The sequence below is a fragment of the Syzygium oleosum genome, unplaced genomic scaffold, assembly GCF_021117445.2.
Source record: "Syzygium oleosum isolate NSW1041296 unplaced genomic scaffold, Sole_v2.1 Sole_v2.19, whole genome shotgun sequence".
Classification (NCBI taxonomy): Eukaryota; Viridiplantae; Streptophyta; class Magnoliopsida; order Myrtales; family Myrtaceae; genus Syzygium; species Syzygium oleosum.
The window spans coordinates 26,093-41,016 of record NW_026607503.1 but is presented as its reverse complement, the minus strand read 5'-3'; the positions used below and the strand labels follow the sequence as shown (position 1 = coordinate 41,016).

The window sequence follows — 14,924 nt, the reverse complement described above, 5'->3', positions numbered from 1 at the left end:
TGCAATGTTGCTAGTCAAGATGGTGATTAATCATATGAAATCATCTAGCAATATTGCAAAAAGCTTGCACATTCTTGCGTGACCAAACTTCGAATTTGCACTAGGGGGAATCATCAAGCCCTTGCCTCATGATCTTCTTCACCATTTTCTCTGCAATCGCTCACGACCACCACCCTCCTCTGCACATTCTTGTAGGTGTACCTCCTTGCAATGGCCACATAAACGCAGAGGGTCACCAGGTTTATCGCCGCGAGCAGCCAGTAGAACCGGTCGAGGCGGCTCGAGTTCAAGTCCTTCCCGACCCAGCCCTCACCGCCGCCGTCGGCCCGCCTCGTGACGTGGTCGACGATGGTTATGAGGAAGCTGCTCAGGAAGCTCCCGCCCCCAAGCACGCTCAGGTATATTGCGATCCCAAGGCTCCTCATCGAGTCGGGGACTTGGTCGTAGAAGTACTCTTGCAGGCCGACGAGCGTGAACCCGTCCCCGAAGCCGAGGATGAGGAACTGCGGCGCTAGCCAGAACACGCTCATGGATGGTTTGGTCATCGCCCTTCCTTGCGTGAGGATGTCGTGTTTCCACATCCTTAGCCGCTTCGCCTCGACGAACGCCGCGACCGACATGGCCGTGACTGAGAAGATCATACCAAATCCGATCCGCTGGAGTATGTTTATGCCTCTCTCGTTGCCCGTGGATTTCCTCAGGAATGGGACAAGCAGTTTCTCGTAGATGGTCACCGAGATTATCATCCCGACGGCGCCGAGGGCGTACGTGGTGGCCGCGGGGATCTCGAAGCTGCGGCCCCCTCCGCCAATCCTCCGGTCCATCGCCACGCCTTGCTTGACGAAGAAAGTCGGGGCCTGCGCGACGCATACCCCGAAGGGCAATGAGGTCAGCCAAATGGGGATCATGTTCAGCACCAGCTTCATCTCTTCCACTTGGGTCGCCGTTGCAAGTCTCCATGGATCATATTTCTCTCCATTGGAGAGCTCCTCGCCTCCCTCGAGAATCGCGGCTTTGTCGAAAAATCTGTTCATACATGAATCAAATTTAAAACCAGTGAAGTATGAGTTAGCTAAATTGGTTTAATTTCAATCAAAGTTCAAGAGGTATGAGACGAGAGTGGCAGGACTAGGAATGACCAAGAGAAGCGCGAAATTGGTACTGCGAGAGGCTTATATCGATATCAGATTGACTCAGTTTTTGTTGCATACCTCAGTCGATTCGTGTGGTGAAGGAGTCGCTTGTGAGAACTCTCTGATGCGGAGGCTTCGAAGAGCGAGTCAGGACTCGAAGGGTGAGGCAGGTTTCGCTTCCGGATTGCCGCCACCAAAACCTGCAGTAACGGCGTGAGAGGGCTTCCTTCGGGAGCTAGGTACCGATAATAGGACCTCCCGGTGTAGAAAGTCCCGATCGTGACCGCCATCGTGACGGCAAGGACGAGATCGGCAACGCCCCAACTCACATAGTCCTGGACATAGACTATGATTGTCACTCCCAGCAAGAGGCCACCACAGAGCGCAAAGTTCCACCAGTTGAAGTAGGACATCTTCTTCTTCCGCTCTTCGGCGTGGTTGTCGTCGAATTGGTCGGCCCCGAAGCTCTCTAGGCACGGCTTGTGGCCCCCGGTGCCTATGGATATCAAGTACAGGGCCAAAAAGAGCATGACCTCGTGGACTTTTCGGGTTCGGCTACAAGGGCTGCTACTGTCACATGGCCTCAAGCTAGGGATCAACTGAGACATCGTGAGAAGGCTCAGACCCTGCACATTTTGCCCAAAATTTAGCATCGGAAGCTCGGTCGACAAGTGGCCCGCGAAACGTCCTTTGCAATAACCGTCCGTCCATGAAAAATTCGGAATGAAGTTCCGTTCAACGAGTGCCTGGGAACGTTTTTTTCCTGAAAATGCTGTTGCAAATTTAGTCGACTGATTAGTTAGAGGTAGTCGATTCATTACCACAAGATAGACGAGGGACGAGACTAGGATGATGGGGAACCGGCCGGTGTAGGCGTCGGCTAGGAAGCCACCGATCAAGGGCATCAGCGTGGTGACGCCGGCCCAGTAGTTGACGTTCTTGGCAGCTGTCTTGAGGTCCTGATGGATCACTCTGGTGAGGTATGTGATCAAATTTGTTGCTATTCCGAAATAGCTCAGCCTCTCACTGAACTCAATTGCTGCAATCCAAATTGAAATTCGACAGCTTTGTCATTGAACTTTTCCATCGATGAAACATATAGAGGAAATTCATATGAAGCAGGAAATGACCTCTTTTTACTCTCTGTTTGTTGCTTAAAACATATTAAAAGTGCTGATTGTTAATCAATTTGTTTGCCTTGGCTCCTTCCGTGCTTATATACTCATATTAGCCACGGTGTGCTATATCGTTCACGTCGATTACATTCTCTAACTCTACCCTGAACGAGAAAGGAAAAGGGAAAAGAACACCGGGGAGATCACGAGATCTCAAGCTGTGGTGGTGGCGGCTTTAGATCTCGAGCACAATGACCATGTCGTCGACGTCGCGTGGGAGACGACGAAGTATTATTACAGAATCGGACACGCGACACGACTTCGAGTATCCTAGATGAAGCTAAGAACAGGCAAGTTTGGAACATATGTTAATACCCGATCCAGCTTAATCAGTTTATACGATTCCACTCTATTAACTAAGTAGTCCAATCACCCATGGCACTCTTCCTGCGAAGCTCCTGTGTTGACTGATAGAGCCTCGAATATATATATTCTCAAGTTTCGAGTAACTATCGCACCGTCGATTAAACGAGTATAATTACTACGTGTCATGTCTCGAGTTTGAGCCGGTGCAAATTCCGACCGAATCGAAGTATGCCGAAACTCGGTCCATATTGTAGAGACACTTCATGAAAAAGTCTGGATTGGACTTTGATTCCTACTCCGACAATGGTAAAAGCAAAACAAGGGAAACTCTGTCGGATTTGGAGCATCGTTTGACTCGGGTGGAAAGAATAGGTGGGGTGTCTCGGTTCTTTCAAAGTTCGATTGCGGCTCGGCCTTTTTCCAGAGATCCAATACATCTGGTGATAAGATCTGTGAATTCTCTCGCTGAGGATAAGTGATTGTGTCACAAAAAATCGTGAGGGCAAAACACCGTGTGAATTATTGTGTAATGGGGCAACGTCGAAAGTGTCCGAGTGACTAGAGTGTGGTTGTGATTTCCATTTCAGATGTTGGGTTGTTCTCTCGGTAGAGTAGGTTGCTCAGATCGAACCTCGTAAATTTAATATCCGATTTATTTCCTTTTTTTTTTTTGTGATATAGTCTCGCATGTTGTACTTTATTAACGTGAGCATATATGTATATAATCTCGAAATGGACGGACAGATTTTTAATTTGGGGATTTACTTCAAAGTACACTTTTCCCTCTAAAAAAATGGAAATGGACAAAAAAAAAAATTTCGGGCTTTTAAAAATTACAAAAAGAAAATTATATATGATTTTTCGTGTCGGTGTTTGTATGCTTCGCACGGTCCCGGGTGTGTTCCGCATCAAACAAAAAATCAAATCCTAACAGCCGCCATAGCTTACGAGATGCAATTTGATCATCTACGTGTACAGAACAAGAAGTAGCGAAGTGAATACTAGGAGAAGAGGAAGAAGAAGGAAGAAGAAGGAGGTGGTGGTGTTGGGTGGTGGAAGCATACTGATGATGAAGAGAGAGGCTTTCCAGACACCAGTTGAAGCTCGGAGAGGGAGTCTTCCTCTGTGATCCACGGACGAGTCGTGCACCCACGTCTCTTCGTCGCCTTCCCTCGCTTCTTTCTCCTGCTTCTTCTTCTTCTCCATCTCCTCCATCTCCTCCATCTCTCTTTACTCAGATCAGAACAGAGTTATACAGCAACAGAGGCGGACAGAAGAGGGACGGATATGGTTTTCGCATGCCTCCTCTCGATCATGCCGAATGGACGAGAAAAGCGAACATGTGTGGGCGTAGGTCAGAGGAAGGTGATGATGCTCGGCGTCGTGAGGAACGCGCGGTGCTCCTTTTATTTTATAGCTGGCAAATCCGAACTCGAAATGCTACGGTGCGATCGACGGCTGGGATGAGCTCGGTTCACGATCAGCATGGATACTTATTGTAATTTTTTTTTTTTTTAAGTTTGGGTGTTTTTTTTCTTGTCAAATTTCCTTTCGTGGGTGAAAGAGACTTGCGAAAATGATCGACCATATATGGTCTACGATTCGATCCAATTGGCTCTTGAAAGCGACTTCTTAGGAGGCATCACTAGTTACAAAAATTCGTAGCATTTCAACCCTTCGTGGGACTCCGCCAAAAAAAGGAAAGACAAAGAAAAACCTTTGAGGGGGGAAAAAGAAGAAGAAGGAAGAATCATATCCAAGATTTTTCTTTGGTGTAAAACTACAAGATCCATGACTTTAACACGTGTCGCTAAGGGCCCGTTTGGCAACGTGCCAAACAGTGAAAATTTCTGTTCTTTTGTTCCAAGAAATAGTTTGGGAACAGAAATGCGTTTGGTAAACTTTTTGTTCCCGGGCACATTTTTGCAAAAATTTGTGCCGAGAAACAGTTTTGGAAGAGAAACAAGAAGTAAAAAAAAGTTGCTTTTTGTTTCTCGGCACAATTTTGAGAATCAGTTTTTTTTCTTCTTTTTCTTTTCTTATTTTTGTGTTGTTCTTCCTTGGGCTGGGCCGGCGACCGGCCACAGCCCAGGGCCGGCGAGGGCGTCACGGTCCTCGCCAGCCGCCGGCGGAGGCGAGGGTCGCCCTAGCCTAGATCAAGCGAGGCCGAGCCTCGCCGTCGGTAGCGACGGCGAGGTCGGCCTCGCCCAGAGACGGCGAGGGTCCAGCCCTCGCCCTCGCCTCCGCCGGCGAGGGCCGTGATGCCCTCGCCTCCGCCGGCGAGGGCCGTGATGCCCTCGCCGGCCCTGGGCTGTGGCCGGTCGCAGGCGACCGGCCATGGCCAAAGAAAAAAATGGTAGAAAGAAAAAAAAATTAAACAATTCAAAATATTATTAAAATATTATTTAGGAACAGAAATTTTGTGTAGTTACCAAACGCATTTCTGTTCTTTTCTACTCTAGGAATAGAAATTTTGGACAGTTTATCAAACGCCTTCAAATACTCAGAAATTGTTTCCGGGCACAGAATAAAAAAAAATCATTTCTGTTCAAAAATAGTTCCCGGGCACAGAATGGTATTCATGCGCACCCTAAACGGCCCAATTCCATCCATCGCTTCTATCAATTTTCTGTGCCCCAATTTCGATTTAAGATTAGTTCGGGCATCTCGTGGGTTTAGAGATTGATCGATCTCGGGACTTTTGGAAGCGCGAGATCTCATGCTTGTGTTAATTAATTACTGGATATTTACGTTGCTTTCAGCGAGAAATTTCTCGCGATCGAGACTCTTAGATTCACGACCTAATTTTTATTTTGTCTTGGTTCAAATTGCATTTGTGTCTATCTTCGTGAGATTGAAATTTACATCTCAACCGAATTGAAGGTTGTACTATTATTAATGTTACCAGCCAGGACCCACCAATTGTTCTTGTTTAATCGCTTTAGATGAAATGTCCGTTTTCTAGGCATCAACATCCTTCATACATATTATTGTTCTTCTTCTTTTTTTTCGCTTCAAATCTTAGGGTGGCGATGTATTGGTTCTACAAATCTCACAATATGCCGACTACAAGGAGGCAATGCTTACAGGATATTCAACTGAAATCCGTTACCTCACTTACCGGATCAATTTGCAAAATCGATCTTACTACGTATCGGTACTTATATTTTTAATAGGGTACACTACTTCGCGTATGAACAACAACACGGAATACAAGGTACAGGGTGAGTATAGGGGGGGGGGATGATTATACATTTTTTTTAAAGTTTTGGAACCCGAAACGTACTTGTAATTCTTAACCTTCACCTCGAAATCTATTTGATCATTTCTATCGGTTCTGTTGTGCACATCTGTATTTGCATATGCATCGGGTAACACGTGCTTAAGAAAACGTTATTTTCGCGCGGTGGCTAAGTTCGAATTAGTTCATCTAAAAGCTCTTATGGACCACATATAAAGATCTTGATCCTTGTATGGGTTAAACTTGACAATTCTTGCGACTTGTTCAATAAAAGAAAAAGGCATAAAGAAAGGCAGGCATGGCTCAAAAGTCTCTGGTGATATTACATTGAGCGCTGTGAAGCTCTAGCTTCGAGCTAATCAAATAGTAATTTGTGCTGCTAAATTGAACAATTCATAAGATATGCAATGTAAATCCACGAGAAAAATGGTAAAACGACAAAAAAATTTATATGAATATGTTTGAGTAGTCCAATGCAGAAGAGAAATATACACTAAAATATTATTAAATAAATAATATGCTAGGATATTTTATGATACAGAGAACTCATCTAGACACTTCATTTTTATTTGGAAAATTATCCAATCAGTTCTAAACCTATTGTACAGCCAAATTAGTGTTCCAACTTGATTGCATCGGCACTATCACGTCAGCCGATTGACGGCATTAATAACTGTAGATGAATAAATGACTTGATCGAATAAATTAATGAAAAAAAGTTAGATTGCACAAAAGAAAAAGCTTAGAGAATTAAGTCGCACAAACAACAAAATTCAGCGACCTCAAAATGTACTTAACTAGAAGAAAGCAATATTAACACTAGAAGTACCAATTGGAGCAACACAAAAGATTCAAATGGGGAGAGTGAAAACTTGTTGTTTATTAGATATTTTTTCCCATTTTTACCTAATAAACAACAAATTTTTATTTCCCTCATTTTTGCTTGCTTTCCAAACATTAGGGGTGAGCATGGTTCCTGAGTATAACCGAGAATCGAATCGAACTAGCCATGGGAGCCGGTGTGGTTCCAAGTTTCAGTAGGAATTGGTCAGGTTCTCGATTATATATTTTTCGGAGCTATATTATGCGGTTTAGTTCTCGATCCTTGAACCAAACCGAATCGGACTGAGAATCATATAAGGAACCAAGGTAACCCTAAAATAGAGCATGACATATACGATATTACATAAGGCTTGGGTGAACGAAAATAAAATTCGTTCCTCTGAGAGCAACTCCTTGACTTTTATCGTGATTTTTGACTCCTCCGTGAGCAAGATGTTTAGGTTTTATGTTACGCGTTTTGAACTCTTTATTGTTCATTTTGTTTTACATGTTCATCTTTTATGATTTGTTATTATTAACAAATGGAGATTTTTGTTGTAGCGTTCACTTCCATTTTGCTTGACTAAAAATGAAACAAAACAAAAGGAAGAAAAAAAGAAATTGGTCGGTTCCCGGGTAAACCCCAGAACCGATCGAAAGGGTAAATTCTAAGTTTTAGGGTATACAGGGTAAGTTGCAGGTTCCAAAAATTAGAGAACCGATCCCGACAAGAATAGGTTTTAGGTTTCAGGTGGAACGTGAACCGACCCTGAATGCATTCGCCCCGATCAACTATGGTGTTGGAGAAAAAGTAAGTTAAGAGTGTCCTCGCGGCAAGTAGCGATACCATCACCACATTGATTATGGACTGTCCGGAATCAAGACTATCACCACATTGATTATGCCATTATCAAATCCAATTTTTTTGAGCATGTCTGTACTTACTTCACTCCAAAGCACTAGTGCACCATAGCCGATGAGATTCGAGAAGAGACCCTACTCCTCTGGTCGCATATATTCAAAGCAGTCCCTAGCAAAGGCAGGCTCAAAGATTAAAAGAAAAAGAAAAAGAAAAAGAAAAAGATAATCGGAAAGTGAAATCAAAGATCGGAAAAAATAAATTAATAAAGGATTCGTTTATTTAAATAAAAAGGAAATTGGAGGGTTATTCCTTAACTTTCACGTCTATTTTATTTGAAGACGAGGACGATAGAATTTGAAAAAGGCAAATTGGATAAGTTCTTGGGTTGCGTCCTAAATATTCTAAAGGCAAATTGGATAAGTTCTTGGGTTGCATCCTAAATATTCTAACGCCGCCTACTAGAAAGAAAGATCTTGTCCAATCTTCCTAAGCATCAATTAACTTTGTTTTAAATTGGCGATTACCAAGATCATTTTCTTTCGTAATTACATTAACTTTGGTAAGGTCCCTGCTTAATGAATGTTTTGACTTTGGGGTTGGAGTTGCATCAGTCAAATAATCTTTTTATTTTTTGGGTCCAACTTAGATTAGTATGAATAATTAGTGCCTATTCCACGTGGGGCAATTCTAAGCCATTGGGTCCAAAAGCTGTAATCTCCACTTTTCCCGGCCTTCATTGCAAATTTTTTTTTTATGTTGGTGGCTCGTAGCCAAAGTTCAAAAAGCACCCCTGCTATGAAATTCAGGGTGCATTTAATTAGCTTTTCGAATGGACTTTCGGCCTTTAGGATCACTTGAAAAAAAGGTTGAGGTATTTGGTGAATTTATTTTGGGATCGCTTTGGGGAGACGCCGGTTATTGGCAAAAACTGAAAGACCAAATAGGTGGGAGCTTTCGGCATTTTCGGAAGGCAATTTTCAGGAATTTAATGACTTTTTCTTTCCTTTTTTCTTATTGCCTTTTCTAGTTTTCTCATATTACATTTTTACCGTTGAAGGGCCACATCTTAGGACACTTTGAAACCGTTCACGGGGAATTCATGGAGGAGGTCAAGGACACCGGCCAAGGGTCGAGCGATGTCGACTCCGGATGTTGCTTGGCTCGCCTTGCCGAGGTCTCTCTATTTTGATTTCTTTTATTTTTTTTTACGGATCTAGCTCGCTAATGGTCACGCGACACTGGCCAAGGGTTACGTGACGCTCGTGCTCAATTTCAAACCCTCATAGATGGAGTCGTGCAAGCCCTAGTCGAGCGCGGCCGAGTTTTTTAGAGCCGGGGGAAGAGAGAGCGACGGCATGCTGGACCGATGGAGGAGGCGGCGGCGGCAGGGCTGTTTTCGCCGAGGTTGTCAGCTTCAACTGCTTCACAGTCGGATTTCTACAATCTTTTCTTTGCAATTTTTTTTAAAAAAAAAATTGCTTTCCACAGCCCTAGTCTAAAGATCAAAACCCTTTTAACCTAAAAGTCTTTGCATTTCCGTAAAAACTTCCCCCAAATGTCGAACCAAAACGCGGGTAACCTAATCAGATAAATACTAGAAATTGAATAACATTATGTTAGATGACATCATAATTTTATAGACAAGGATAAAAAACCTAAAGTCCCATCTGAATATCCAAATCTGCCATTATCGTCCGTCCTCGAAGACGCTCTCATGAGAATATGAATAATCGACTACACAGATTCTTAGTTTGAAGGAGAGATGATAAATGGTGCTTTATATTATGAACCGTAAAAAAAAAAACTACTATAAAAGCATATGAAATTTAAAAAAAAAAGTTTGAAACATTCATTTATTGTTTTCTTTCATGATGATATCGTTTATGCAACATTTTGCCAACTAACAAAACTGATTCCTATACATAGAAATCAACAAATAGAAGCTTAACAAAGGGACTGTTCTTCTACCCTTTTTTTCCAATTTCATGTATGGGTCGACAAATAGAAAGAATTTCTTTTCCCACCCTTTTTGGAAAGATTTTCTTAGTAGATGTAGCATTCTCTCTTTTCCAATTTGACTTCTACTTTACCATCAATTTGAACAGCAAGTTCTCTTGCCGAAATTACCCGAGAAATTCCCGACGTTGATCGTGGTGCCGTGAGGGAGCACCCCAGGGTTCGAGGCCGCCTCCTCCGCGGCCAGCGCCTTCCGGCTGATGATGTGGTAGATGTCGAGCAGGACCTTCTGGAACGCGTTCTCGATGTTGAACGCCTCCAGCGCCGACGTCTCGAGGAACGACAAGTTCTCCCTCTCGGCCATGGCCTCCGCCGTCTCTGCCGAGATAGCCCTCAGGTGGTTGAGGTCGGACTTGTTCCCGGCCAGCATGATGACGATGTTGGAGTCGGCGTGGTCGCGGAGCTCGCGGAGCCACCGGTGGACATTGTCGAACGTCTGCCTCTTGGTGATGTCGTAGACTAGCAACGCCCCGACCGCGCCTCGGTAGTAAGCGCTCGTGATGGCGCGGTACCGCTCCTGCCCGGCGGTGTCCCATATCTGAGCCTTAACCGTCTTGCCATCGACCTGAATGATATAAGTCGGAACAATTAATCCATGGTCATATTGGTTCGCAAATTCAATTTCAAAAAGATTACTTTTACGATTTTATTTTCAAAAAAACTGAATTTTATTAGCAGTTGTGTAGATCGGAAAGGTTTCATTATCAAAAAATGATATACTCCTATTGTCTTCAAGAACTCTGCAAATTCTTTATTTTCATGGAATTAGATGCTTTGGAAACACATTCTTTTAGTCAGATTCAATACGAAGAAAAAACAAAAAAAAAAAACGAGAAGCCGAAAAACGATTTGATTTCGATCATTTCAATATAACCCGATAAAGGAAAATCACCGGACAACATTAAGAAAACTTCCTCGGTCGATTCCGATCGACGGGACCTCCCATGTCGAGATCAGAAACGCTTCAAAGAAATAAACCCGAGAACGCAAAAACATCACCGGAGAATCCAGTCGCGCGCCGCGCCAATCCGTAATTGCGGAAATTAATTAGAATGCAAAGACAAATTAATCCAGGCAAGCAAAACAGAAAGAAGAAAAATACCATTATTCTGATTAAAAAAAGATAAAGAAGAGAGGAAACGAATTGAACCTGGAGAGTCCTGGTGGCGAATTCGACACCGATGGTGGATTTGGACTCTAAGCAAAACTCATTTCGTGTGAATCGGGAGAGAATGTTGGATTTCCCCACGCCCGAATCTCCGATCAACACGATCTTGAACAGATAATCGTATTCTTGATCCACTTTATACGCCATTAAAAAGCGAATAATTTGCACGAGAATCGAATCGTTTTGACCATGGAAAGGTCGGCCCTTTTCTTTCCTTGATCGATCGATCGATTGATTGATGATCCCACACACAGAAGAAGAAGCTTCCTTCTCTTCTCCAAAAGGATGAAGCTAACCCACAGAGGAAAAAAGTTTCATTTCGAGCTCGATTTGCTCCTTCTTTTCTATTTTTTGGGGTCTTTATTTCTAATTTTTATATTTTCTTTTCTTGAGGGGAGGAGAAATGTGAAGGGAGAAATTGTCAGTCCAATTGAGGAAAACAGAAATTTCGATTTGGAGGGGCGCGCCAATGGCCGTCCACGTTGGACAACAAGAGAGAATTTCGGGGAAATTCATGATTTGTTTTTTTTCCTTAAACCACGAACGTGAGAAATGTTTTTGTTGGGGTGTCGTGAATGACTTCACTTTTGCACCCACTCGAATTTTTTTTTTTTTTTTAAGTAACCAAGGTGTTCGGGCCAGCTTGCACGCACCTCAACTATTCCTCGGGGGAGACTAGCACAGCAACCCACCGCCATGGCCCCCCACTTAAATCACAAGTGCTCAGCTGGGGAATCGAATCTGAGACCAGTGCGCCTAACTACACAATCTCAAGTACGCCCTAACCAACTGAGATACCCATGGGTGGGTACTCGAAATTTAATTTGTCTCAATTTATCTCCATAAACGATAACAACATACGTTAGCTTAATCCAGATTCCATGTTGCTAATTTATCGAGGAGCGGTCATCCTTATGTAAAAGTGGCGGGACAATTGTTTAACAATGAAGTTATGCGACGATGGTTGCGGAATAGTGAAGCTCTTTGAGCGGATTTTCGAGATATGCGATGATGAGTATTTGATGCCAAACAATTTCTTTATATGAGTTAGATTTGAGGTTTGAGGACAATATATTGGTAAGCAAAATAAAGAAATCTGATTTTGCCAGCATGAAATTTATCGAACATGACCACATCAAATCTCCATGAGATTTTTGGCCAAAGCAAACAAATCCTCCGTAATTGAGATTGCTAGACGTGATAAAATGCTTGAACAATTAACGAAACTTTGATGTATTCGATCAGTCTCGAGGCCTCGGAAGAGGAGATCTGCTCAGGAATGATCGGAACAACGCGAGCGCCTGAGAAGGAGATGTGAACGGGACCTCGTGAGCCGCCCCGCGCACGGTGGCAAACGTCAGGTACGTCACGTTCTTGCCATCCGTCAACGTGCCGAAGGATTGCGACCAACCTCCCACCTGCAAAGCCATAGAAAAAAAAGAGTGAATTTTATGTGATCAAACTACCAGCATTGATGCACCTAACAGCATTAATCTATGAAGGGCATGTTGGGTGTTGAATCATACCTGTTTCTTGTCCTACCATGGACCATATTTTGTGAAGGGATGGCGCAGGGTAAGAGCTTTCCAAAGTAATTCTGAAATTCAATTGATAGTAGCCTTTTTCATCTCATTCATCGTAACATCCTTTTATAGGCGAGTAAGGAACAACCCTCCAAGCTTGGAAAATAGAGAACTTAATAAATTCCTAGAAGACAAATCACAATTAATAAGGACTCTGGAAATCTAAAACTATTCAACTACTTTCGAAAATATAAGAAATCAGTAATGACCTTCGACGTCTTCGAGGAATGCTCCGGCATCAGTCACGGTCAAATCACGTCGGTTTCTGGCGATCATGTTTGTCAAGATAATCACATGCCAATCGTTCATTAATGGCCTTCGACTTCTTCGAGGAATGCTTCGGCATCAGTCACGGTCAAATCGCGTCGTTTTCTGGCGATCACGTTTGTCAAGATAATCACATGCCAATCGTTCTACATCAAGGGAACAAGCTTCAAATCTTTGGCTAGATTGTTGGCGATTATTCTAGTTTGAGTCAGGGGGATTAATGAATCTTGATCCCCACTGTTTCGATCACCAAACAGATAAACAAATTAAGATCACCAATTCATGGAGATTCTACCTGAATCCAGACTCGGATGAAATGAAGTTTTTAATAAGATCAAACCTGTATAGCCAGATAGGAATGCCTTCCAGAATGATCTCTGCTACGAGGGGGATCAGGTTCATGTCCAAATTATCCTCTTGATACACGAGTGGCCTGTAAAAATACTTTAGATTATAATGTTTCGGCACTACTTTTTTTGTGCGCATCTAAAACGCACGGACTAGACTTGATCATGGACTTGATCTCTGCAAAACCATTTTCTGGTTTTTCAAGTTTCGCTTAGCTTAGATCTTAACCTAATTCCATTATGTTATGATGAAATATCTGGAGAGAGAGAGAGAGAGAGAGCGAGAGAGACCCTAGACAAAAGTCCCAATGAAAAGGGAGGTGAGTAATGTTAGCATGAAGAGCCCTCTGAACCTCAGGCTTGTTCAGATAAGTGAATATTCTTCCTTTAAGGCATGGATCTCCCGTCACTCCTAGTCCTCTCCTAGCAACCTGTCAAAATTTTCCCATCAAATTTACTCTGGCTGAGTTATTTGACCCACCGAATCTCATCAATCATGGCTAATTTAGATATATTTTTTAAACTCGCCGCGAGATCCACGCCCCCCCGCTTTGCCATCGGCAGAAATTGCTCCGAGTTAGAGCTCGAGGACGATGTGCATTTAGGTAGAAGGAGATCGTCGGACTTAACATCTTCGCTGACTTCATCGTTGACTCTGATATAGAACACATAGTTGCATCCGCCGGAATACTGATCGTGCACATACTCTCGCATGTACTTGGAATTGTTGCAGACTGTCCTCTCCAAGTAGAGCGTCTCGTCCGATATCGCCCCATGTGCCCACAAGTAATCGCCGGCCTGAATACTAATATCCAGGTCTAGAAGTCGGTTTCCTAGCTAAAGAGACAATGTGCAAATTTTAAGGTTAAAAGAATTGTCTCATAGGGCAAAACTACAAGACTTATGCAAAACTTGACTAATCTTGCTAAGAAACTTGCAGCTATTGACTTGAGCTTGATAGGGTTAACATTGGGCCCTTTGTTGTACTCGATCAACAGTTTTGCAAGTTGAGGTATGTAGTGACCTACAAAAATGGTATTATTGTTAAGGAGAATACTCTAACTTCTTGTCAAAAAACGACATGTCATTAAGTAATCTAGTTTAGCTTATCATCTTTGAAAATGAGGTCAATCATTGTTGCCAAAATGAAAACAAGAAACAACTTTGAGCTGTCATCACCTGCATAGCTTTCACCAGCTAGAAAGAACTCAGAGTTCTTGTACATTGGGAATTCTTCAAGCCAGTTTATGAGAAACCTCAAGTTGTCCTCCGCTGCGAACGGGCTGATCGATCCGTAAATTATCACCCCACGTCCAAAAAGGAAAGGATGAACATAATTAAATTTAAAATAATTGGAAAAAATTACATAAAGGCGTACCGGTCCGGGTATCATTCCAATCTTCGTAGTTTGAGCTCGTGTTGGAGTATGAGAATCCGACACCGATGGTGACTTGACATATAGCATGTTCGATTCTGATCATCACTCACTTGACGTTAAAACAAGAAACTAGGAAGCCAGCCGAGTTAATGGCATTTGCTCATAGACAGATTAGTGCAGTGAGCAAGTAAAAATTTACCCAAGTTCCACGAGTAGTCATTCTTGATGAGGGAACCGTTGTCACTAGGTTTGAAGGGACCGTGCTCCATGAAAGCACCAAAACCGAGCGACGAACAACCTGGGCCTGGCATTGAAAAGATTTTTCCATGAACCACAAGTCACAACATGGGGGATGAGACAAAAGGAAGAGAATTTTAAGGCCCCAAGTGAAAAGTTTTCAGACCTCCATTCAGCCAAAGGGTCAAGGGAAGAGAGGAAGCATTAGGCGATTCGGCTTCGACGAAGTAATAGAACAGAGCTCGGCCGTGCCGAGCATTGGTGACAACATAAGCCGAGTATTGCTTGAAGGAGACATTAAATGGTTGACCTGGGAGAGATGATATGAGCTTAGCGTAAGCTATAGAACAGTAGAACAACATGAACAGAGAGAGAATCCGAAGTGCCAT

The 14,924-nt window shown here is 43.1% G+C and overlaps 2 protein-coding genes and 1 pseudogene across 2 annotated transcripts; all 3 read right to left on the bottom strand.

Annotated features, from left to right (window-relative positions):
* On the bottom strand, positions 1 to 4,082 carry LOC130140456 (protein NRT1/ PTR FAMILY 5.6-like). Its single transcript, XM_056319837.1, has 4 exons — positions 3,679 to 4,082; positions 1,955 to 2,172; positions 1,212 to 1,759; positions 1 to 1,026 (listed from the first exon to the last, which is right to left on the bottom strand). The coding sequence occupies exons 1-4, from the start codon at positions 3,836 to 3,838 to the stop codon at positions 114 to 116; spliced, it is 1,839 nt and encodes a 612-aa protein (XP_056175812.1). The 5' UTR covers positions 3,839 to 4,082; the 3' UTR covers positions 1 to 113.
* A 5,282-nt stretch (positions 4,083 to 9,364) lies between these two features.
* Positions 9,365 to 10,934, bottom strand: LOC115670471 (ras-related protein Rab2BV-like). Its single transcript, XM_030591759.2, has 2 exons — positions 10,706 to 10,934; positions 9,365 to 10,120 (listed from the first exon to the last, which is right to left on the bottom strand). Exons 1-2 carry the CDS (start codon positions 10,868 to 10,870, stop codon positions 9,632 to 9,634), a joined length of 654 nt encoding a protein of 217 aa, XP_030447619.1. The 5' UTR covers positions 10,871 to 10,934; the 3' UTR covers positions 9,365 to 9,631.
* Positions 10,935 to 11,964: 1,030 nt separating this feature from the next.
* Positions 11,965 to 14,924, bottom strand: LOC115670374 (serine carboxypeptidase-like 45; annotated as a pseudogene).

Bases quoted from the DNA above. Each gene is read 5' to 3' on its own strand.
- LOC130140456 (XM_056319837.1), bottom strand. From the start codon at position 3,838: ATGGAGGAGATGGAGGAGATGGAGAAGAAGAAGAAGCAGGAGAAAGAA. The intron at 2,173-3,678 runs GTATGCTTCCAC...TTTGGATTGCAG, and splicing joins AGCCTCTCTCTTCATCATCA to CAATTGAGTTCAGTGAGAGG. The intron at 1,760-1,954 runs GTAATGAATCGA...CAAAATGTGCAG, and splicing joins CGTCCCTCGTCTATCTTGTG to GGTCTGAGCCTTCTCACGAT.
- LOC115670471 (XM_030591759.2), bottom strand. From the start codon at position 10,870: ATGGCGTATAAAGTGGATCAAGAATACGATTATCTGTTCAAGATCGTG. The intron at 10,121-10,705 runs GTTCAATTCGTT...TATATCATTCAG, and splicing joins TCGCCACCAGGACTCTCCAG to GTCGATGGCAAGACGGTTAA.